General features: G+C 36.5%; 1 protein-coding gene across 1 annotated transcript in view; it reads right to left on the bottom strand.

Annotated features, from left to right (window-relative positions):
* Nucleotides 1-26,534, bottom strand: part of HDAC9 (histone deacetylase 9) — a 480,503-nt gene that overhangs the window by 123,214 nt on the left and 330,755 nt on the right. The window contains exons 13-15 of the mRNA XM_080581236.1: nt 25,023-25,156; nt 17,089-17,209; nt 11,471-11,520 (exon numbers count right to left, since the gene is read on the bottom strand). Coding sequence (XP_080437362.1) covers nt 11,471-11,520; nt 17,089-17,209; nt 25,023-25,156 — 305 coding nt within the window. The remainder of the gene's footprint in view (nt 1-11,470; nt 11,521-17,088; nt 17,210-25,022; nt 25,157-26,534) is intronic.

Genomic DNA, 26,534 nt, shown 5'->3' with positions numbered 1-26,534 from the left:
TCAAAGCCTCAAAACGTCAGAAGTAAACTATGAGCATACCACACATTTTGTTATCAAAAAAGCCTATCACTACTGCAGCTCTTCAAAGAAGAAGGATTGTGCATGATAACAGCAAGAGCCAGAAAACACAAGCCCTATCTGAATACTAAACTTTTAAACACACATATGGATTTACTTCACTCCGAGTTTCCTGAATGAGCAGTGTAGGCTGTAGACTTTTTCAAGCACATCTAGCATAGCTCAATCATTGGCATGTGTAGCAAAGCTAATACTCTGTAAAGCTACAGATGATAGAAATTAAGCTACCTGTCCCTGAAGTGGATGTGGAGGCATTAAAGAGGAAAGGAATGACTTAAGTGAAAAGAAATGTAGGTAACTTTTCCTGACTGAATGCTACTAATGTTTCAAGTGCTGCCTGCAGAAATTCCCTGCTTTACACTACAAGAAAGAGAGAGAGACAGAGAGAGAAAGAAAGAGAGAAAGAGAGAAAGAGAGAGAGAAAAAGAAAGAGAAAGAAAGAAAGAAAGAAAAAGAAAGGAAAGAAAGGAAAGAAAGGAAAGAAAGGAAAGAAAGGAAAGGAAGAAAGGAAGTAAGGAAGGAAGGAAGGAAGGAAGGAAGGAAGGAAGGAAGGAAGGAAGGAAGGAAGGAAGGAAGAAAAAGAAAAAGAAAGAAAGAAAAAAGAATAATATGAATGTTTCCTGCAAGAAGTACCAATGTGATAACTTGACTTTCACAATGAAGACTTTAAGCATACTGAAAACAAGCTAAGAAACAGCAGAGATGTTGTAGCAGATAGAAACCTTGTACTGTACCACTTTCAGGGCTAGAATATTTCATGTTAAGATAGACTGACTACAAAGTTTGAAAGTTACCAACTCCTTATGCCTTCATCAGGTGTTGGTATGTGTGTGTGAAGATGGAGAGGAAAGACATGGAAATACTTGTGATAGGGAGATTGTTTACATAAGGGCCTTTCTGAAATCCCCGTATTTGCTAAAACTGGAAAAGCTACATGTCCTGCTACTAATACCTATCTAGAACCTCAGAGAGGCAAAAAGTGGCATAACAATAATTTATCAGCGTTCTTATATTTATAACTGTCTTTTGTTTTACTTGACCTTTCCCTTGCACTCCTCATCCTCAGTCATCCTTCCTCCAGAAATGTCACAGGATTTGCCTAATTGTCACTGGATCACAGTTCTGCTGACCAGATATGTTGCTGGCAGTCTGACAAACCCTGCCATTTTTCACACCCTGTGTGGTTTATTCATTTGTATGAGTTATTTCTCTTCCTTGAATAATTAACTGTGAGCTCTGAAGTTGTCTTAAATACACATTCATTGATAATTAGGTGGCAATATAAAAGAGAGCCAAAGCTCTACGATACATTCTGACAATGCACCCTAGAGCTTGACTTCTCTCTCTATCACACACACACATACACACACACACACACTTTGTTATTCGACATAAATGGAGCTTCCACAATGGAATTCTGATTTCATTCCTAAAAGGAATTGAAAATATACTAAATCTCACATCCTGTTCTGGATTCTCTGCACAGTTGTTGCCATCATAAAAATCAAAAACAGTCCTCCAAGAGTTACCACATGTCCCTGTCAGAGATATTCTCCTTATTCTCTGAGAATAGTTCAAAAACACAATCTGTCATTTACCTGCTCATGGAAATTTTAGCCAGTGATAGCAGTGCTATGTGTACACTAACCTGCACAACAAGCTAAAAAGAAGCAGTTCTTCATAGCAGTTTAAAATTATTGTTTCACCTCTCTTTAAAGAGCAGAGGTAGGGCTCAACTATTCTTAGATGGAAGTTAATTCAGTATGCATTTCTGTTGTGATATTTTAACATGAATCTGGAAAAACTAGTACATAAAAAAATGCTGTCCTTAGATATAAATGCTTATAAAACTGTGAAGTAAATAAAATCTAGTTAGCTAACAACATTGTAGCTATTTGCAGTAAACAAACTGATTAAGCCCTCTGTGAGGAATAATATGGGAGAATACAGAGCTCTTTAGTGATACCACAATTGAATAAAACTTGTGTACTGCAGAGCAAATTCCTTTGTTTTAGTTTTAAAAGCGTTCAGTCTCACACTCTTCCACTCATGCCAGAGCAAACATGTTTCCATCATTGAGTTTTTTCATTTCTCTGGCATGAAAATAGAAATGAAATGTTTTCCTGAAGTGTTGCAACCTCTAAACCTTGTGTGTGGCATTTTGCTCTTACTTCCAGCAACAAGTCTGCCGTTCTTGGAGAGAGTTGGTGCCAGCGAACGCCAGTACATAAGTCTGGAATACGTTGCTCGTGACCATGAGCAGTGCAGTTTCCCAGGTGCCACACTCATAGCTCTCACTTCCCACTCCTACAGATGTACTCGTGGTCATTCATCACCTCTGTGATTTCCACTAAGAAGCAAAAGGTCCTCGGCGTGCTTCTCAGCTGCTGTTTCATCTCACCATGACTAAAGAAGTGAAGGTGTGCACATCATCTCTAAGGAACAACCTCTAATGGCCTGTCAGCCACATCACTCAGTAAGGAACAAAGGAGAAAAGGCTGACATCTCTTCCATAAATCCCCCACACAGGAAGTTTGTGAAAGTGGGTTACTTTAGGAAAAATATGTACTAAGAGCTTCCTTTATTTTTACTGTTACTTTACAGCTGTATCAGAGACTTGTTTTGTCAAAGGCCTTTCCAACTGCTTTAATCTAAAACGCCTGCCATAGAGAGTACCCAGAATATCATTTTTTCATACTTCCAGTGTGATTTACAAACAAATTGTGAAAGGGATGCGATCTTTAGACTCCACTGGGATGAATAGTTCAAAGGATCTTCACAAATCATTGCTTGAACAAAAAAGGTGGAATTCACTTGGTTTGCATCGGTTTCTCTGCTGTGTTTGTGTAATTCCAGTAGAAGAATTTACCAGCTATAATAATCATGGAAATGGACTTTTAAAAAGAATTTTAGCAGCTATTAATTCTGACCTCAAAAGCCTCTTTCAGTGCAACAAGGAATGTTCACAGTACCTGTACCTACTACATGTAGGATATATAACATTTTCAAGTGTTACCTGCCAATAATGATCTAACTTGTACAGCTATTATAAAGCAAAATCAATTTTAAGAAAATACTAACAAAACATTTCTAAGCAGAAAATAAAAATTGAATGCCTACCATAGTTATTGATGGTGGTGGTCCACCTCAGATAAATAAATGCAGCACCCCTATTTCCCTACAAAGGGAGTTCGCATGGAGGTTTGTAAAAAATCAAGTTAATATGTGATGTCTGTATTTAAAAATAAATCTATTTGTATTCAAAATGAGAATAAGAATAGAATCAGGCTAAGTCAAGCCAAAAGCTGAACACAACAGTATCTTCTGAAGTAGTTTTATTCATTGACTCTCCTAAACTTCCTTTTATGACAAGCATTTAGAATCTCTGGGTCTTAGAAAGCATGCATTAAACACCCAAAAGGATCTCAAAACCTTAATGAAACAGCAATGTGTGGATCATTGGTAGGGGGAATGGAGGGAGGATAGCATGGATTAGATGTGGATTAGAACTTGTTTTTAGACAAAACTCATAAATAAAACACTTAGGCCCAGATTCAAGTCTCAGATATGTGGCATATATCACCAGATGCTTGTAAAAATGTTACTGCACTTACAGACCTAGCCCTGAGTACTCTATTAATTTAACTTGACATTTGTTTTAGGTTTTAATGGATTAGTGTGCGAAAATGCTTGTGCAACTGCCTTCTTATGTTTGATCATGCAGTTTCCAAGGGTTCACGAGCAAACAGATAAAACAATGTGTAGCTGGTTGTAATGCACACAATTACAGAAAAAAAACTTTTATATGACTTATTTTTTTAAAAATTGGCAACTTGTCGCTGAAAAAAAAAATTAGTAGTACATAGCACTTCAGCTTTCTTCTTGGCTGTAGATGATCTTTCTGTCATAGGACACTATGGAGCTCTGCTAGAACCTGGTGTTTATTCAGACAAGGAGCATAACAACATTTCCTCTTCAGAGATTTTTTTCTGTCCATCTTGGAGGCTAAATTCTGTCAATAAAGATGTGATGTGCTTTTAAAGAGCAAATGTGAATTCTACTTTCTTTACTGAATTCCCATCAAATTTAATTGCATATATGGAGTGAATTTGTATACAATACTATTGTATATAACACTATTCCACTATTTATACTTAACATAAATACATGTGTTTAATATACATATATGTTTAATATCCTAGGAAATAAGTGGGCTTCTTTGCATATTACTGGCCTTAGGTAACACAGTAATTTTTAAAAATCATGCAAAATGAGGTAAGGTTTTTAAAGGATTGATTTTATGATAGCTCATTAGCTTCAAAATAATTTTATTTCTTCTATGTTATGTATCTTTGTTTACAATTTGAATCTGGTCTACTACCAAGCAAAAATGCTCCTCTGTTAAAATTTGGAAAAAAATAAATTAAAAAAAAATTAAAACCACAAATTTTCTAAGGGACCAAATTCTGTGCTTGACAGGATTACCTTTAGCACCCAAGTTAGCAGATTACCACTCTTGAGCTCTCTATCTTCACCTGCTACAAGTTAAAGCAGACTGAGACATTTCTAAAACAGACCTGCCTGCAGTGATGTCAGGGAACAATGTCTCTTAGCTGAACAGTTTTGCCTCTCATTAAGCATCAAGCCCTGTGGTATACGACACAGGGCCACCTCTGTGCCATGAGTGGACAAGAATAGGACAAAGTATCTGCCTTTTAGTCTGAAGAAATTGTTTCCTTTTGTTGTGGGCACCATATTGATATGCTAAATACAGCATCCCCACTCTACCAGAGGTGAGATACCATTGCATGGTCCAGATCTGCAGATGAAGTCTCTGCACCTTGCTAATGGAGGAATATCTACTTATTTCTTCTTCTGATCATCCAGATTCGCATTATCAAACTTAACTTTTTTTTTTTTTTCCTAAAATTAATGTGTCTAAAATTAGGAACTTAGTTGCTTAAAGTCCCTATCAATGGGGGGAATCAAGTACCTCCAGACAGTTCTTCAGATCTTAGATGGACTGAGTCCTGCTCTAATGGTGCACATGGCTCTTCAATGGCTACATAGGTAAGCACGGATAGCCAGGCTCTTGCTTTGGGTGTTTCAGTAGTACATCTAAGAATGCCTATGTAAGACAGCCTCAGTAAAGTGAGAAATGGTTCATTTCTCCAAAACATAGTCCAGTCAGTTCCAAGCTGACCTGAACTGTCACAAATGACAGGGGTAAGACACCTAAAAGAGTGCTTGCCAGAGCAACTGGGAGTACATTATACCCTCATTCCCCCATCCTGTAGATAGCCTAAATAGGTTTGTCTGGAACTGCAGTGAGTGTCCCAACACACAGACCCCTGCGTGCTCCAGGCTGACAAACCTCCAGTCCCATGCCTACTGGCCTTGCATCACACCGTGGGGTGGCATCAGGATGGCTGTTTTCACCACATATTTTGATTACCTCTGCAGAAAACATCACATAGTCAGAGCTGTGTAACCTTGAGTCCTGAATAGTCATGCAAAATGCCATAATTAAAGTACAATGCTGTTGTGAATTTGTGTTGATTAAACCTTGGAATTTTTTAGAGATGGTGTAGCCAGGGAGGCTTAGGAGATAAGTCTTTTATTCACAAAAATCTCCTGCAATCTTCTCCAAAATGTTACAACTGAAAAATTTCAGGAGGTTAATAAGGCCACTCAGACAAGTAGATTGAATTGATAGGTGAACATATCAACACATGCTATATTGATGATTTCAGAGTGGGAAATTTCACACTGGGTAGCTGAGCTTCTAGGAATAACAGGTTACTTTCACCAAACAAGGAAACAGACTTATTTTTGGTTGATATTGTGACAGGATTATGCCTGTTTTGGTATAGCCTGGGACAGAGTGGAAGGACACAATTTAATTGTAACACCTATGTGGAGGTGATGTTTAGTTTGAGTGCACAAACCATACTGAGTCTGATTTCATTACAGCCAGATTTAGATGTGGATATCAGGAGAGACCTGCAAAACATCTAGGATCCTAAAATCTGCAACAAAGACACAGTGTTATCACCAATACCTTCTTAATTTTTACACCATGGTACCAGGTTGATACCATTAATTCTTTTAAGAGGAGCACTAATTTGTAAAAAGTAAAGGCTGAAAATTCTTCCTGCACACAGACTGGGGAGATCAAGAGAAGAATGAGAAGCAGCAGAAAACAATTTGTTTCCTGATTGACTTACTAAAGTTGTGCACTAGTGAGATGTTGCCTTTCTTGCATGCTTTCTGTGTGGTCAGGATAAAAAGTAGTAGTGTCCAGCTACCACAGCATGGAACGCTAGGGAGAAACTCCACAGTCAGAAAATTTAGAGAGATGCTACAAATATTTTGTACGATTTGGAAAAACATAGAGAGATTTTATAGCTTCATATTTCTTTTTTGATTGTTTCAGGCCAAATTCTTTTCTGGTATAAAAGATCTAAGTTATATTCCAGTTAATGAAACAAGACCAGCTTATCCCAGAAGAAAAACTCATTCTTGTTCTGCCACAACAGCAAAATTAGAGAAAATGCAATGGACTTTCCCAGTATGCAGAAGCCATTCTTAGCTACTCAGATGGCTCAGCGTTTATTGCATGAACCAGTCTGTTCAGCTTTCTAAAGATTTATTCTGCAAAAGTCTAATTTCTTGCAGGGTGGTGTTCTCCCACAGCTCCTCCTCTTGCAGTTTAAAGTTCTGACTTTACACATTACAGGTTTGGAGCAGTGTCTTTGAGGGGGGAAGAGCAGGGGGGATTGGATAACTGCCCAATTTTATATGATAAAAGTGAAATTCTCTTCTGTCTGCAGGGCAATCCCCAGGGAACAACGTATGAAACCCAAACTTAAATAAAATCATATCCTGTTTGCAAACATCATATTCCCTTTGCTTCTCAGTAATCTGGACCCATAAACCCCAGCACAGCTTGAGAGCCCATTCCTCATCTAAACAAATGCCATAAGCCCCTTTATACTTTTACAACCATGTCAGAAAATAATATTGACTGCCAATAGTGATGTGATTGGAGTTGCCTCCTCTGAGCCATAAAAGAAGCAGTCTGTTATCAATTTCTCTAAATGCATCAAGGGAATTATGGGTCGGTTCAGTTCCAAGTTATAAATGACAATTCAAAAGCCACAGAAGTGTTTGAAGCTGGGAGCCGATGATGACATTATCATAAAAGCCTGCTCTTCTTTGCTTTTGTGGTTTTTTTTTTTTTGCCTATCAACTAGGCAAAAAAATATGGCTGAGAAATGACTTCAAGATTTCTTCACACAGCAGCAGGTCAAACAGGCAGAAAAACAATCACTATTTTTAGTGACAGACTGAGGCAAGGAGATTAAACTTGCTCACGTTAAAAGTAGATTTCTGCTTTTTTTTTTAATCATTTTCACAGCAAAACAGAAGGGGAGGAATTGCAATAGATGGATGCAGTGATTAAATGATCAGTTATATCTCCAGTGGCTATTCACAGAAGAAAAATTGTGGAATTTTCTGATAATTTGCAGGACCAAAAAATAATTTGTGATTATTCTCCCCATTTGGCCATTTCACCTGCAATCTACTCACCTCCTGGAAAACTTTTCACATTCCAAACCTCTGACCAGCTGCAAGAAACCATCTCTTAGGATTAAAACCACTGGACATAGAGCTGCTAGTCTCTCTCCAGCACAAGGAATTACATCCCTCCAGTATTTGAACTTTTTAACCTTAGTTGGTCCAGGTACAGTGTTCAACTTGAAAAAAGAATAAAAGCTACTATTGAAAGAGGGAGGTCCCATACTTCAGTGGATGCTATGTTGCTGAATCTGGATAGTCCACTGATTAAAAAAAAAAAAAAAACATACATATATTTATATATATATATATAATTTATGCAAGAAAACCTGTTATGGACAAACTTAGGTTAGATATAGCCTTTTTTTTTTTTTTTCTCCCTCTGTGAAACCTGGTCAGTTTGGCTGTCAGTATGAGTCACCTTAGGGCTGTTAGATAGGGAGATATTTATTAGTTGTGTAGTTTCTTATTCTTTATTTTTCTTCTGAAAGCCTGGCATATACCTATCCAAATTCAACAACAACCCTGACTTAAGCAGTCACTATCACTTCTAGAAAGCAAATTAATATGTTTACAGAATCGGAAAACAGTAGCTTTACATGTATTTTGCATTGAAGCAGAAGATTCAGAGCTGTGATGAAAAAGGATCAGAGAATATTGGAACTTTGTTAGGGACACTTCCTCTAGTTTACTTTGCAAAATGCTTGAAAGAGCTTTATTTTACTACAGTCACTGTAAGTGATATTGAAAGAAGAGGATCCCTCATCTTGACTGCAGTTTATTGGCGCTGTTGGAACAGAGGTAACAACAAAATCAATAATATAGCAGAATTCAGGGTTACAGAGGTTGGTTGGATCTTTAAGTCCTGTGGGAACAATGCAAGCTATCCCAAACTCATGCCGATAATCTTAACAACCCATCAGCTCATCATGTCTGCAATGCCTATGAAGTCTGCATTTCAGTCCTTACTCCAAGAGTAGTTTACATTTTGTCCAGTGATTCTTTCATTTGAAATATATAAGCTTTGTGGAACAGAGGCTTGGAGCTAGGACTTCACATTATTTATAAATGTATGATAGGTAGATTGTACATTTAGATATACCACCCTTACTCCTTGCTCTGTCTTACTGGCCCAGTGCTCTTTCCAACTGTGGTACAGCTTCAGCATGTGGCGTTAGGGTCCCAAACCAGAACCAGACTATGATCTCCATATTGATAACAGCATCACTTAAGAAATGGGAACTCTGATATTAAATCCAGCTTGGCAGTGCAGAAGAATAAGCCTAGGTGTGACCATTGCCTGTGTGAGTAGTTTAACTGCTAATGTATTTAATAATAGAAGAGCTGCATAATAACAGCCAGCAAGGTCCGCATATGGTTAGAAGACAATAGAATGAAAGAGCTCAGAAAACTATCATTAAAGAGAGAGCCATAAAGTCTTTAAAGTCTTCTGCAAGAACTGATGTCTTTTTTTTTTTGTTTAATATCCTTTCTCCCTGGATTCTTTAGTGAACAAGTAACCAATTAAGCAAGCAAGAAAATAAATAAAAGATAAGAAAAAATAAATTTAAATTCTTCTTCTCACAGTCTTTTCATGAACTATGTCCTGATCTTACTGTTTTACATTGATTACTGCTTCATACTGAGTAATGTTATTCAATTAATTTAAAAACTACTAAGTAGCAATGCTTCTTTCTTTCTACCATCTTTTTTGAAAGTAAATGTAGGAATTGCTTTCCAGACAGTTTGAAATAGCTCCTTTTCCCAGAGCTCATCCTAACCAATAGACAGCCAAATATCACTGAAAGAGAGTTTCTAATCTGATTATTTACCTTTAAAAAGGTCACAACCCATTCCCTTAGAAGAGCCCCACAGCAAGCCTGACAATAATATGTAGAAAGGGAAACCAACTCGAAAATAATAAATAAAGTATCAATTTCTATATGTTCTTTAATCCAATTTCCATGATTCTAAATCAGAAATAAAGCAAATAGACCCAAGAAAGTACAGATAAATTTAAGCATTTAAAAAGCTAAGTTATACTGAGCATTTCTGACTTATGTTAGCTTTAGAATGGACAGCATACTTTTATTACTGAAAGTATTTAAAAGGATTTCAAAGTCTATCTCTATTCATGATTTTTAACACTAACTTATTAATGCCTGAATAACGTGTTTCATAGAAAAATCTTTTATAGTTTAATTTTCAAAGCCCACCATGGTCATATTTACTTTCCAAAGCTCACAGAAAGAATTGTCAAGGAATTTTGCATCACCTCCTCTTTGCTCAGAAGTCTGAACAACATTCTTTCACAACTTCATTCATCTCTTGTTCAACTCTCTGTAAACTTCTCGATAAACTTCAATAACTGTGAAAAACTACCTTAATAACAATTGATTTCACCTTTTTTATATAGAAAAGTGTGTATGCATATGCATGTGTGAATATGTGCACACAGATGTGCACAGAGGTGCATTTGCAAGTGCATGTCTACATGTCTATGTGTAACATTAGCCGGTCCATATACAGAAATGATCCCCAAGTTTCAAATACAGCAAGTTGCTAATCACCAAGTTCCAAATTTTAGGCAGAATCCTCAGCAAGTGTAAATCCATAATAGGAGAGCTTGAATGATTACCACTTCTCGATACTTTGTCTTTAACTCATAGTTCATAAATCCTCCAAAATTACTAAATTCTGAAAGCTAAAATGAAATTATTAGCTTTCTGTGTTAAGTTCCTACAACACACATTTTGTTTTTCAGGGATATAATAATAATAATAATAATAGTAGTAGTAGTAGTAATAATAATAATAAAAATAATAATAATAAAAATAATAATAAACAAACAACTATAAAGACTACTGTGGCGTAGAACTTATCCTTTGTGGAGGATAAAAGTAAATAAAACATTAGAAGTTTGCATTGGAAGTTGACCTATAGTTCTAATTGCAATCCAGAGACTGTGGCTTTATTTCTGTATACTCATAAGGGAGCAAGGGAACTTGAACATATCTGCATCATCTAGGCATCCCATCCATATCTAGTAATATTAGCATTTTGATATTGCTAACATTAGTAAATAATGTGTGCAGCTGGTCCAGATATATAGAATACTGCTGTGTGGGGGAAAAAAAAAACCAGAACAAAACTATGCACGATGCCAGAATCAGTAGATACTCTCCATTCTAAATGTTTTTCAATAATGTAGATGAATTCATTACCTAGTATTGCAATGCATTTTTATCTACAGATTTTTTCCACTGAGTTCTAATACTCACTTGGAAGACTGTATTTCAGAATGAATCTGTTTCAAAACAGGCCATAAAAATTAATTTATTAGTTTAACAGAGCCCAAGGAATTTTCTAGCAACTAGTGAGCAGTTCTCATAATGCTAAATGTTAGTGTCGATAATTTTTTTCTCCTCTCTGAATAATGCAAAGCTATATTTATTTTCGCTTCTTCAAAGCTCGTTCTGCTAGAAGAAATTGCACCCATGTTACTTTTCTCAAAAATAGATCATATGCAAAAAAAGAAAAAAAGAAAGAAAGAAAGAAGGACAACTAAGAAATGTACACGTTTTCACAAAATATGTTCCTGTCTAACTGCTCTATATGCCTATTGCAATGTACTTTTTTCTGTGTCTTTGAGTATGGTATGATAATGTCTTAGATTTCATCTCGAGATTCATCATCAACTTCTCATGACTTTGAACTGATGCAGCAACAGTGCTACGGAGCTCATGAATGAATATATGTGTTGTGTGCTTTCCTTCTTGCAAAATAAATAAATAAATAAAAATCTACTTACCCCTAGTCCCCCACAAGGCAACAAGGAAAAGAGTTTTTGAGACACGTTTCCTATATATTAAAGAAAAAAAAAAAAAGAAACAATAAGCATCAGTTATCAAAAATTCATTTAAATACCGGAACAGTAATCCCTCTACTATAATTCTGATTTCTGAATTTTGGTATCACACAGTGAAAATACCATGTATTCAAACAAATAATATCAATAACACTTAGAAACCAAATCAGCCATGGTGCATTGAAATTACTCTTTTTCAGCAGTACCAAATCTTAAGATTGGTAAAAAATAGTTTCAAAGGAGTGTATAAGTAATGCTCCAAACTCCACAGTCATTCTGTACTACAGCTAGTAGTCAACCCGTTATGTTTAGTTGCTGCAAAGATAAGCAGCTTGTCTAAGTTAGTCATCTCAGTTTCTTCTACAGCCAGTGGAGTGAGATAGGCACCTCCGCCCAGCCTAGATGACTGATGGGATGAATTATACTTGAGAAGTGCCTGCTTCTTTTCACTGACAACAGAGGGAACCTCATTAAGGTCTACGTGCAACCGATGACTAATTTTTAAACTTCAGCTCTCCAAAAAGTTTCTGCTTTGAAAATTGCAGTCTTCATCTTCCTACTTTGGCAAGAATAGTTCTGACCATTTACATTCCGTCAATGAACAAGTTAATATTTTAAAACATAAAACAAAATACTAGTTGTTTCTGTATTACTCAGTAAATGTATTATACTAATGCGAACAAATACTTAACAGATTTTAGAATCTATTTTCTAGCTTAGGGTTTATTTCAATACTTATAATTGCTTTTTATTAGTTCATGGGGTTTTGTTTGTTTGCCTTTTATTTTTTTTTTTTGGTGGTGGTGTTTGTGTTTTGTTTTGTTTTGTTTTTGTACCACTAAACTAATTGTTTGTCTTGATAAGGACAATACTGAAACCGGGTAGGGATCTCAGGATTTGATGCAGTTCCTATTCAAGTATGTAAACTGATCCTAAGGCAGCTGTGGAAGAGAACATACGCTTTTCCCCCACAGTATCACAGAACTGGCTTTGTGACTTTGCCATATGGAGGAAGCGTTAGATAGTGAATCACTCAGGTTACCTAGAGGAGCCACCCATTGTTATGGAAGGGGCAACCACTGCAGTTACTCATATTTAGCAGGTGCCAGTGAAATGTACAAAGACAATTATAAGCCATCATCTTTGAAGTATGAGAGATCAGACTGCAAGATCTGAGATGAAGAAAGTGCTTTACGCTTTGAGTAAAATCCAAGATGCATTTTTAACCGACCAGAGGCCTTTGATCATTTTGCACAGTGTGCGAGAGAAGCCAAACAAAACCTCCTGTGGAGCTACCAGGGGAAATGCAGGTGCAGCAGCTATGCAGAGCATTCTCACACTGTGAGTCCTAATGGCCCCAGACATGCAAGGAAATGTTCGTTGACGAAGACCATCAGAGCAGAGGTATGGGAGGAGTTTCCAGATCCCTTGCTAAGCAGATCCAGGGACCAATGTGAACAGCAATTTTTCACTTTTTACTGTGGGGAAGATCAAAAAGTCTTGAGCAGCTAACTAAAAAATTAATGCTGTTAAAGTGTCAGGAGACATTAATGGAAACATAAGCTGAAATCTGAGATAAAAGAAGGCATTTTTAGAATATTGAATGACTAGACCTTTTTTCTTAAATTCCATTGCATAAGAGAGAACAGATGAATTCTCATTTATCTCCGTGCAACAAGGCACATTGTACATGGTAAACACTATTAAAAACAACAAACACAAAGTGAAAACAGAAAAGCAGATGGTGAGGAAGGACGCTAAAATCAATCAACAGATAGTACTAAAGCAGGGAAAAAAACAAGCACAAAGCCTCTTCAGTGTATCAAGCAACTTGCCACAATATTCACTTTTTATTGCACAAGAGTCAAAAAAGAAGAAGACAGACCTTGCAGAGGAAGAAAAACATCAAGATTTCATGAAAACATTGGGAAAGATTCTACTAAGAGAGTGAGACCAACATCTAGCTACCATCACAGAAAGTAAAGAGTTCATAACACTCCTCCATAAATGAAAATCAGTAGGAAAAAAAGCAAACCCTGAAAATGAATCATGAGAATTTCCCATGATGTTTAGAGATGATGCCTCAGCAAAATTTGTTAAATAGCAGATATTTCCCAGTAACATCCTTCCTCACCCCAAGGAATTTTCCAGAGGATTTTCCAGAATAAAATAATAAAAGAAAATATATATTGGAATACTTCAACTAAGATGAAAGACAAATGGCTTTGCATCAGGACAGAGTTTGCAATCATCAGCAAATCGCTTGAGAAAAAAGGTCTTTTAGAGAAGATTCACCCCAAAAATTTACAGATAAAGTTATAAAAATTATCTAAGATTTTTACTCTGAAATGTAAAGCCACAAAGGCAGTAGAAGTTGTTAGTTAAATTGAGTGGTGAGGCACCCACCACTGAAGTCAGGAGGCCCCTATGGAAGTCAAGGAAGCTGCTTAGGAGATTGGCAACTGGGGGCTGAGACTCTGATGAGCAAGAAAAGTGTTGGGCAAAAAGCTGTCCTAAAAAAAAAAAAAAAAAAAAAAGTGTTCACTTGTGAAAAGGCACCATTCAGTAAAAAGCAACGTCAGTTTGAGAAACATAATTGTTTCCAGTATCACCCCTTGAGAATGAAGCCATTTCTTCTAAGTAATCATTTTTTGACTGACTTGAAATTGCAATTGCACAGGCGCTCTGTAAATGCATGCTTTAGTTGTTCTTTAAATGCTGCCTCACTGTCAGGGATGTGTTGACAGTATATTTCTCACTTTTAAAAACTTGTAATCATTGGAAACTTGCTTTTTAGAAACACTTTCTTAATTATTGTTGTAGAGGTAAAAAGCAGACAAATTTGTAAGAGCTGCTTGGTAACTGTTCTGCCCTTGAGCTTATTCAGAGAGATTTGAAAGGTTGTATTCTGTCACATGAAACCATAATGTGATGTGACACACAGTCTCCATATTAGTTTCCTTCATGTCAAGAAAATGTAATGCAACATAACATGTTGCTTAACACACCACAGTGAAATACGATCAGTCAAAAGCTTAGCTGCACAATAGTGTAAAAATTGAAGTGATCATTTGCAATAGCTGTATTTGTAAGACCCGTTTTGGTGAAAAAAAAAGCCAAGAGTTCAAGCTAGTTTATACTCTGAAAGCATTAAGAATATTCACATTATCTGTGTACGTAATTCTCACTGATTTCAGTAGTTTACAGCCATTTTGCTTTGCAGCCTTCCAGAGCAAAGTAGGTTACCTGAACAGGGAAATAAACATTTATTGACAGATAGTACATTTCTAGCTTTAGTCGTACTTAATTTCATTCCTTCAAGTGCTTCTTTTGTATTTGAAAGATACAGAAACTGCTTGTTAGCAAGAAAGGACCTTCAGACAATGCAGATGTAGTCTTCTGAACAGCAAAAAGGGAACAAACACTTTTCTGAGGCTTAAGAGTGGAGAACAAAGTGTGCCTCTGTCTTTTTGGGTGGGTAGAGGAGTAAGGGAAGGAATCAACCCTTTTCATTAAGATGCAAAGCCATAATCTGATGAAACAACTTCTGCAGGAAAAAAAATAATAATAATAAAAAATAAAGCACTTTCACTGAAATAGGACTGTTTTATGAGATGATGTTATTGATGACAATTTTTATGAGAAACATTTCCTTTAGATTTTTCTCCTTTGCTACACATCATTTTGAATTTTTATGCTATACCAAGATGTTAATTTTAATGTCAGCATTGGTTAGGTTCAACCTCACAGAACTGGGGACAACGAAGGGTGGAACAGTCACACTGCATTTTGGAAAAATGTAAAAGATAATTAAGTTCTTTTATACAAGAGTATGAAAGCTCAAATGATCAGAGCTTCCAGCCAAAGGGGAAAAAAAAAAAGGCACATGCAAGAGCATGTGGGAAGAGTGTTTCGTTGACTGTTGTCTTGGTAAAAGGCCATGTGAGAGGCAGCAAGAAAACATCCTACAGAGACAGACGAGGGCATTAAGCCAAGGATACACTCAGAATATATGCTAGGAGTGTGATCTTGATATAAACTCAGAGAGTAAATGTTTTGGACTGAGTGCCAAATGAAAAAGGCAAGGAGTGTTGAGTAAAGAACAGTGGGCAAAGAAATGGTTTTCTAAGACTAGGCAAACAAAGTCTTCTGTATTCTTTATACATAGGCAGAAACACAGCAAGAATATCTGGGTCCATTACTTTTTTCACCCCATTACTGAGACTACACACTGCATCCCATATGCTAGTCAACCACTGAGATCCAAAATGCGAACAAGATTTCATATAAATGTATGTTATATTAAATAACGTAAAAATTAAAATGAAATGAATCAAAACCAACAAAATCTAAATGAAATGCTTGACTTTATCAAAATGGAACATTTTGACAATGTTGATAAACCCAAATCAAAATGTTTCCAGTTTTTAATCTTGCAGGAATTTAGTGTTTTTTCTTTAAAAAAATAAAGATGAGGATTTCCTACTTTGAAAACTCCATCTTCTGAGAATCTAACATATTGTAATTATTTCAGCTTGAAGAAGGTGTATAAACTTAGATAATACTGTGATCAAGACGTTTTTCCTATCTACTTTTATGACTCACTGAAGTAACAATCTGCATTATAGAAGGAACTCTTTCTAAAGCAAGATAATTGCTATGTATTACTAGAACTGTGACAGCAATTTCTTTTGATGGCTAGTATTGTTTTTGTTTGGGTTGGGTTTTATTACATTTAGGAAAATCTCTGCATCTTAAAGTGTTACAAAAATAACTGAGAATGTGTGTTCCATCTAGTGTGCTGGGATTTAGGGGCAGGATTTCACTCACACATTATTTCTAAAATGCACTGTTTGTGTTTCCTTTCAAATCCTCTGTAGCAGGTGTGACAAGATGCTCTGCTTCATGCTCCAGTCATGACAGAGCTCAATTTAACCCTACTTTTCTACTATGAAAGTGAACGTTGAGCATTGTCTGTGTATGAAGATACTTGATATCAAAATCTTGTCAGTTTTATGCCATTCATGGGTCCATTTAATATTTTAATATGTCTTTTCCTGGTTATTCAGAAAGATATCGTATTCTGCATAATAGGAAAGCATTAAAATAAAGTTCACTTAGTAGCAAGACTCAGGCATGGTATACGCAACCAGCAAGGCTGAAATCATTGAAATAAAGCAAATGAGAACAGCAAACAAGCAATTCTGACAAGCAAGTGTATCTTAAACTCCCATTTTCAAAGCAAAGAACACAAGGAGATCAAAGACCACCATGTTCAAAATTGCCATCAACCTCTGATGGAGAGCAAATTACAATAATGGGTTAACACTTTGACGGTTTTGAAGCAAATGAGGAGAAACTTCTATTGCTGCTTTCCAGTCTGTGCATTTTGCTAATCTATATTTGGCTTCCATTGTAACATTCTCCTTCCACACAGCAATGCATTTGGAAAAAGTGAATTTTTGTCACACTGCTTGCCAAGTATTTTAAACTGACACCAGCTATGACTAATGACAGTGCTGGAATGTGCTGTTCTCAGTAGAATAGAGGCCTGTACAGACCTAGGAGTTTCCTGGGGTCCAGCTTCTGTCTGTTCAGGGGGCTGGTGCCATACAGCAGTGAATGATGTTCAGAGTGAACCAGCTGTATTTCCTCCAGACTGGCTTTTCGACCTCGAATTCGCTGAAAGAAAACAGCAGAGGCCTACAATATTCCACTGACAATATTTAGGGGAAAAAAAAAAAAAAAGAAAAAAAAAGGGAAAAAAAAAGTAAAGGTCCAAAATAACATTTAGTATGATTAATAATGGGTTGAAATTGCGTCATGCAGGAATGTGACACTGATTTGTTTATTAAAGTAATGCTATATGAAAAACAAATGTGTGTGTGGTTTATCACAAATGCTTCACTTAAGTCTTAGCAGAGTTAACTTAATACAGGGTTTTACATACAAGGGAAATAAAAGATTCGGACTTTATCTACATTATTTTACAAAATGCAAACCAAAAGTGAGATATTTTTTAAGTCAGAGAGTTGGCTAGAAAACTTCTAGTTTAGAAAACAAAACTTTATTCACACTTGTAATCTGCAGTGTGTTTTGAGTATGCATTAATGTTTTTTGTGTTATTATCATACCTGCAATTTATGCTGCTGGGAGAGGATGATTACAGTGAGGAGAGCCAGAGAGAGGAAGAAAATTAACGTGTAAGCTCTTCAATAAAATATTTCCATATCTTTTTTTTTTTTTAATGTACGTTTGATCTTCCAGGATCATTTTTTCTGTTGCAGATACTGACTCACTTGCTTTGTTATGTTTTTGCAAGTGAAGTTTGTCTCTTTAACTGTTTCACCAGCTTGTACTCTCCCCACTTAAATCAGTGTTAAAAAAAGGACTATTTCTATAAATCAATTCTATAAATTTAATCAGTTTAGAAAAAAAAAAAAAGGCAGATAGGAAAGAAGGAAGAAAAGATAAAACTAACATTTTCTTATTCACCAGGTCAGTTCCTTGTATGTATTAGGAGTTACAGAGTGTCATAGAAATATTTACTTCTCTGCCTGTGTTAGTGCTTTTGCAAACACAGCAACATGAAGCAGATTTTGTTCAGGTTTGGGCATAATAAACAGCACTGTCAACAAAGTTCGGGTCCCAAGATCATCTTTCCTGTTCATAACACAAAGAGAAAATGGACTGTTTTTAATGTCCTAGACTCTGTTTGCAGAGCTGGTCATTATGAACATCTGGGGCAAAACCTCTCACAAGTTTGACTGTGGATCCGTCTGACTGTCAAGGTCTACAAATAAACAGGTACAGGAGTTATCTAAATAGACCGACCTAGTTTTACTAGACTGATTAACCTGTCACAGAAATATTGTTCACATCTATTTTTTTAGAGTTTAAGTTTTCATTCTTATTATATCCATCACCTACTCATGCACAACCAGAAGCACCAACCTCTTCACTGGGAGAAAATGATATCATAAATATTAAAGAGAATGTGAGGACAAAAGGAGCTGCTGGGTGGTGGGTACGGGGATGTTAGGAGAGAACCAAGCACAATTTATACTGAGTTCGGCAGTAGCAATTTTTTCTAACTAACCAGGCAAAATGTCCTAAGAGTTAGATCTACATGACTGTGAACGAGCTCCCCTCCAGGGAAATGGTGGAAGCCCTATTTCTTGTAGTGTTTAAAAGTGGACTGAACACAGCAGTGGAAAAAAACATTTAAAGGAATGATCCAAGAACTAAATGACTTAATAAACCCTTTTTTCATCGCTACTTTCTTCAGGCCTCTCCCAGTCTCACATGAGAATTTGTAGCAGTGCACTCACATCCTTTTAACACACAGTTGCACAATCAAAATCAGCACATTATGTTACTTCATGGAGTCAGTACACTCTATAATAGTTCTTCTGGGTCAGATGAAGTGTTTTTCTTCACAAGCAAGGTGACTGGTAACATTTATTCATTCATCTATTCTCATTAATGTCTATGTTTCTGATCAGCTGCTTAAAATCTTTATACCCAGTTCCTCACAGCAAAACAGGGAAGGAGGGTTAGTTTCTAGGACAGCTAAAACAAATGTGTAAGAAAAGTATAGGGGTAATTTATGAAGGTGACATCAAAGAACCTCGAGTAAAATACTCTGGTCATATATTTTCTCCAAGTTACACAAAAGCTCTATAGGACATGCTTAAGACAGTTAACTGTCTCTTTTTAAGTGCTGTTAAATGCTGTACCACTTTAACTACAAGAAGACCCACAGCCAGACGTTATTCTTATAATGGGGAGCTCTGTGGCATCCTATAGCTGTACACTAACTGGGTAGGGTCTCTAATTGGCCTCCCCAGAATGAACCAGAGTGGAGAGTATTTTGCTGACGAGCTACCTAGTACCCAATATTGCCAGCCACGTTCTCTAGGAAGAAACAGGTTGTGTAGAAATAGGCTTGTTGAACAAACCAAATAGCATCTAGCAGCCTACTTCAGGCTACTCCTGACAGTAAGGTCCTCAAGATGCAGCCAACAGCCAAGCTGCCCTTTCTCCAAGGCTTCTCCAGCTACAACACTGAACATTAGCACGCACATTTCCTTTACACAGTAAATGGCAGGAGGAAAGGGAAATGTAAAGAGTGCATGTCTGCACTGTTTCTGTATTCACAACTCCTCATTTATAGTTCCTTTCATCCCACCTTTTCTGTATCTCTACAGGTCAATCCATTTTGAATAACATTAAAATTATAGCTATCTAAGTTTACACACACGCACACACAAAAAAAAAGTGATACTAAAAATGACCTGTAATAATAAGAACAATTCTTCTTCCACAATGATGTCAGGATTTAGCAGATTTATAAAAGTACATGCCATAAGTCTATTACCAGAGTCTGGAATCATATAACTTTAGTTATGTAAAGCAAGTTTCTGTACATTTTTATCCACATCTTTTTTATTTTAATATGTCCTTTTTCATTTTCTTTGCCCTTGGTAACATCAAAAGCCTAAAGTGTACTAGAAAGCAGAAAAATGACATAAAGCTGATGAAAAAGGTGAAATAGCATAGGAGAACTTTTGGACCATATTTGTTTCATTTGGGGAACTTGAAAGGGCGTGTTTGGTCATACATCCATAGTAGAAAGGCAAGTCATTCTTTTCTAACGTGTGTAGCAATTTGTGTGTTGGTTCCCTCCTCTGCCATATGCAGGTCCCCTCATCAGCAGACACATTTGCACATCCCAGGAGAGCAAAATGCACCTAAGCACTTCAAAAAAACAGTCCAGAACCAGAAAGTTATTCTCCCCACAACAGGAAAATGCTTTCACCTTTCATAGAATTTAAGGTCAAAGAGGACCGTCTCGTCTGGTCTCCTGCTTAAAATAGATCATTAAAGTTTCACATAGATAACCTCTGTTAACCTAGAGATTTTGGTTAAACTTTCAGCAGACTAAACTCTTGCATGGTAAGAGATTCAAAAAGACAAAGGTGACACTGCCTGTTTCTCTCTGCTAAACTAACAGGAATTGTTGACACAGCTTAAGCAATATTTCTCACTCAGGTCTGTCAATATAAGATGACCATTGCCTTTACTGCAGCTATTTGTATGGAGACAGTGTCTCAGATTCTCTCAGGTTATTCAGTTTGTAAACAAGGTCTTCAGCATGTTTCTTTCTTTTCTGAGATTTCTCATAATTGTTAAATTCTCTCTTATTTTGAAAAAATAAGATAAGAGATAACATGGATATTTTGCCAGTCAGTACACCCACATCACTCTCTCTCTTCCTTATGAGGAAATTACAGGTATATCATTCATACACACACAGAAAGATGCAGTTATTATCTTCATGTGTTTTGGGCTTCCAGTGCCTAACCTGAGTATGTTCAATACTGCAAAGATTTTTGCTCTTAAAGTGTCTTTATAGACTTGCCTGTGTTATTTCTTCTTTAGTGGTAAACTGAGGCTCAGAGGATGGAATTTTTTGATATATTTTGGTCCATGTGATCTGGCAGACTCAAAGGTTTGTAAAACTTTTAATTCTTTCATTCTGTCCCCTTTGGTCCATGAGATGTGAACAGCAGGAGGTGTAAAATGTCTTCGTTCCAGAAAATTACCCATATTCATATCAAATTCCAGGCTGAAAAGGAAAATGTTGCTGGACCACAGTCCCTATAGGAAGTAGAGGTGAGAGCATGAAGTGGGACCTTGTCTACTTTCTTCTTTTCTTTTCTAAAACTGTTGATCAGTATAGCCTAATGCCAGTCATGTGTGTGTAAATTATGGCCCCACAGGAGCTAGGTAAATACTTCCTCTCCATAGAACAAGTGGAAAGCAGACACCACTACCAAAACAAAACTCAGTCTTTCTTTTGTCCCAAAGGTAAGGCAGCTATGCATCGTTCTTTACAAAGAGAAAATTCCAAAATCAAAAAAAAAAAAAATACAAAAAAAAAGGTAATGGCTGTTCTTATGCCAGTCTTTTAGCTGCCCTGTTCTGGGGCTGCATTTCACAGCTGTCTGTTCTGCATTGGTCAACTTTTACCAAACACAGAACAGATATTTCAGAAACATACACAACACTGCTAACCTAATGAAAAAATATTATAACCAAATTGTACTTTCCCAATACATTTCTTAAATACCAGGACTATAAAAAAGTCCAGTACAGGGGGTAATGATTGCACCTTCTTGTCCTGGGCTCAGTCAGGGACTGGTGTCTCAGGTCCCACTCTCCAGGGCTGGCCGTGATCTAAATGTTTTTCTCTTTCAACTTGGGAAAAACAATGGGGGAAGTAATCTATGCATTTGGAAAAACGATAGGATTTAAAACAAACAAAAAATAAATATTCCAAAAGCTAGAACTAGATTCTTGATTTAGCAAGAATCCTATTAACCTTGTTTGAATAATTCTAGAGCTCAAAGATCTATGGCTAGAAAGACAAAATACAGTCTGGAGAAACAAGTCCTTTTGGCTATATATGCAGCAGTAAATTAAGCAGTGCCAGGAAACATTCCCAGGCAGAGGAACACAATCATCTGTACTATTAAATTGCTAAAGTGGTCCTTCACACCGTTTTGGCTGAGCAGCAAACTAACACTCTCCCAAAAACCTCCCAGACATGGCTGGGGCACTGGCATGGGCCAGGGAGCACTCCTGATAGTATGAAAAATGGGCTTTTCCATGCCAGTTGGCCACAGTGGTGAAGAACAGTCCCAGGCACATTTTATTTTGTAGTGAAGATACAGTTTTGAGTAACCTAGTCAAGTGTTGTTATGATTTTATCAAGCTATATTTTAAATTTGCTATATATGAGGACAATGTGAGCAATATATACAGTTAGTGGGTTAAGTCTATATTAACCTATCTAGATTAATCTATTAACTGCAATGAGTCCGGTGTCAGCCCAGTATGTATGACTTCCATTATCCCATGCCCAGCTGGCAATGCCTGGCTTCTCTGTGCTCTTCATCTCTCCAGGGCCAGAGATATGAGGTGCATGAGAGGGGTTAATCCTCGCTACATGGTTTAGAGACCATGTTTTGTTCCCTGACAGAGATAAAAAAGATCATATAGAAATAGATTTTTCATTTACATAAAGGTTTCTTGCTAGAATAAGAAAATAGGGAGGGTCCCCTGGCACACTCCTATGACTAAGGATGCATACGTTGCAAGGTAAGAGATCTGTGCTACACCTGACTGAACTGGATTTGATCCTGGAACTTCTCATCAAGCAAAAGTGGAAATGCAGTCCATTTGTGGGATTATTTTTTAATTAAAAAAAAAAATGTTTACAGTTGCTGCAGAGATTTTGCTAACTAGCTGTTGCAGGTTGCTGTTCCTAAGCTGTCCTTCAGACTTGATGCATGAGGCACTGCATGTGGTAAAACCTCCCCCCATCCCCCCACTCCTTCTGACAGAAACTCTGGGAAACTATATTGAGAAATTATATTAAGAAATACTAATGTCCATGAGGGAGCATTCAGAAGTCAGTAAAAGAGACAGTGAGCAAGTGATGCTTTGGCTCTGCAACCTCAACGTGGTATATTCCAGAACACATCTAATGGTATTAACTCACTATTTCTTGAATAATGCAATAACCACTCCTTTAGTGACATGAGTCATATATTCAGCTGAATAACTTTTCTAAAGAATCCAAGTACCGTTGAAGCAAATCACTTCAACCCTTCTATATTTTTAAAAGTGAGCAGATTTAAGGATGTGCTTGATATCAAGCAAATGCTAGAGAATTCAGTGAAGCAAAGGATGGATTACATCATCAGATATAATCCTGCCTTTCACTACATAACAGGATCAAGATAAACACCAGTTCTATGCATGAACTTCACACAGAAGTTCCTCAAGATTTTATCACAGTTTACATTTTGACAGCTCATTTCACATTCCAGCTTCATTTCAAAGCACACAATGGGAGTCAAAATTAACTGAATGCCATTCAACATTAAATTATTTATTTCTTTTCTGCCCTTTCTTTGGATTTTGTAGGACCTAATGGGCTATAATTCAATATTTGAAATTGCAGAATTGTAAGAGAAAGCCATAAGTCTTCCAAGAAACTGGCCTGCACCTCAGAACTAATCTGTACTACTGTACCAATTTACCTTTTCCAGACCTATACAATTTATTGTTCAGCAATATCTGTTTATTGCTAAAGAAAGTAATACATAGTAGCACATTGCATTTTACTTGTTTGCCCTCCTTTGTCTTTTCTGTATAATACGGGTCCTGAGTCAATAAGGTATCTAGGCCTTCATTTAGTAAAGCACTCAACTGGGTGTTTAACTTACTCCTTAATTATGTGATCCCATCAGTGAAACCACTTGTGTGATATGTGGCCTCAAGGACTTTGCTGAAAGAATGTCTTCTTGAAGACTGAAAAAATTATCAAAGCTAAAAAACAACAGTAGCCTGTTAGAGTGCTGCCATCTAGTTAAATGATTGTATACAACAAATCCTTTTCTAGTCCTTGCAATATCTCACTGCCCAGTGTACTAGGCAGAATACTCTTTGTGTACAGCCACTAATAACCAAAAAAAAAAAAAAAGGGGGGGGGGGGCTATTGTACCTGTTCCTTTGGGTTTGTAAAAACCTAAGTATTTAAAGAAAAGTAACTCAAAAAAAAAACAAAATAAATAAATAAATAAATAAATAAATATCAAAAACAAAAAGAGAGTATATGAATCCTGACAATTTGGAAATCCTGAAAACATAAGCAGACTTCTGTTGAACTTTGTTGACTTGTGCTGCAGTGCAGTAAGCACCCTCGTTTGCCACAGGCTTCTGCAGAAGTTGACAGTGCTGCACAACTGGCAGGAAGCAGTGAGTGGTAGGAAAAGTTGTTTTTCAGTAACCCAAGACATATACAAACCTGAGAGCCCATGTTTGCTTTATGCATGATATTTTAATACATGATTTTTTGAGGGAAATCAAAATAGAAGAAAGCTTCGCTTTTGCTTTGATGTTATCTAGAAGATTGCACTTTGAATGCCTCGTTCTTTTGACTTGGCACCCATTGTACTCCAGGAAAATTAAAATGCTTTTGAAAACAATTTGTAGCCTGAAATAAGAGAAGATTCAGTGTGCTTATGGACTGATAGAAACTACATATAAACAAGCAGTGCTCTTTACTACTACAGAAGTAAAAAATTGTTAGCTGCTTCAAGAAATTGAGAACTGTTCTATTGAAAGTTCTGCAGTTGCCATTTGATTCTGTCATTCTAAATTCCTATATCAAGGCGGGGAGCAGAGTTATGCCTGAATTTTAGGTTCTTATGCATATGGATATGACGTCTATGGTGCAAATTATTCGTTTTCTGCTTGGAAAGTGTGCTTTCCTAAAATGTGCTATTTTAATATCACCAGGTAAATCCAAATAATTCGATGTTAATTCACTCTATTCTTACAGAATTAAGACATATTTAGGACTTAATAATTTTTCCATTTACTTTAAAAAGTCAAGTATCTGGTCTTTATCTTTTATTACCTCACACTTGTTTAGCAACCCAGTTTCTTGCAGCCTCGACCAGATGCTTTGGATCCTTCCAGCATGCTCAGGGTGATTAGCGTAGTTGCCACACATACACTGGTGCTTCAGCATCAGACTGTCATATACAACACCTTCAGTACAAAGACAACACAATAAGAAACCGTGAGTAAAACAAATGCAAGTTATATAGTCTCAGGTCACGCATACTATAGCACAACTGGATTTTATTTGTCAGTTGGAGAAAGATGAAAATTCTGGATCTTAAATGCTATTTTCTTTGCAAGACTGTGAATTTTGACTTAAAAGTTCTATCTTGTCATACTGAGAAAGTAAAAAATAATGTTCAAGAAACTATACTAAAACCACAACTGTCAAGAAGAAAGGAAAATGGGTGGTGCCTTGTTAAATCTTTTATGGCTAGAAAAAAATGAGTCATGTTACTGAATCAGTTATTTTCTCTGTATCTAGTGGATAAAGCCAGTTAAGGTTGTTAATCAACATCTATACAACAAGAAAATGTTGTTTATTCATACCAGTCTAAGGAAAACCACTCAGAAAAACAACTTTTAAAATAATTTTTACAATGACAATGCTACTCTGTATTTGTACTGCTTAACTGATACTATATTAAGTCAAAAGCATATCAGGTGGAAACTTCAGAGAGATACAGCAGTAGCAGCCAGAGTCATTTTTCATTAAAAAGAAAACTTCCACTCACTACACAATTAGGACCAAATCCTGTTGTTAGACTGCAATGCAAGGTTCCTTTGGAATTTTATATGCTCATTTAGCCAAGGACAGAACAACTTTATACCACAGAGGTATCAATATCACATTGCTCTGTAGCTGTGTGTTAAGAGCAAAAGAGAAATTCTAGAGAGTAGGCTTGAAAACTAATCTTTGGTTTTCAAGGCTCTTAAACCAAGTCTAGGACACTGAAAAATAATGCTATTTATTTACTTATTGTTTGCATGTCCCTCAGAAATGTCTGGAACAAAAAATACCCCTGTGAACCATTTTCATTTGGGAAACATTTGGATTTTTCTTCCCCTTACAATTGAAAGGGACTCAAATTAACAACTTCTTCAAGCTGCAAAACTTGGCATTCAAAACTTCTTTCTTATGTGCCATCACTGCTGGGATGCCAACACAGTTCTGGGAAAATTGTGTTAGCCTGCTACTGAAAAGTCAGCCAGTGAAGAAAATACAAAATTAAAGTCCAGATTCAACAACATGCTCAATACCGCCCTTATTCAGCAAAGTTCTTGAATGGATATTGAACTTTATTAAAGTGTTTAAAAATTTTGCTGAATAGGAGTCTGTATACATTGTGGGTAATGCAAAGTTAAGGTTCTGAGAAAATTCAGTTAGAAGCCAGAATTTTTAAATTATGCTGCTCTAGAAATATTTATGCTGTCATATTACTTAGCTCATGCACTTTAGAACTGATCCTTTGGGATCTTGCTATTTAAGTCAAAATGATAATATGACAATCATGTTTAGCATAAG

The sequence above is a fragment of the Anser brachyrhynchus genome, assembly GCF_964034855.1.
Source record: "Anser brachyrhynchus genome assembly, chromosome: 2".
Taxonomy (NCBI): domain Eukaryota; kingdom Metazoa; phylum Chordata; class Aves; order Anseriformes; family Anatidae; genus Anser; species Anser brachyrhynchus.
This window is presented reverse-complemented; position numbering and strand designations above follow the sequence as displayed.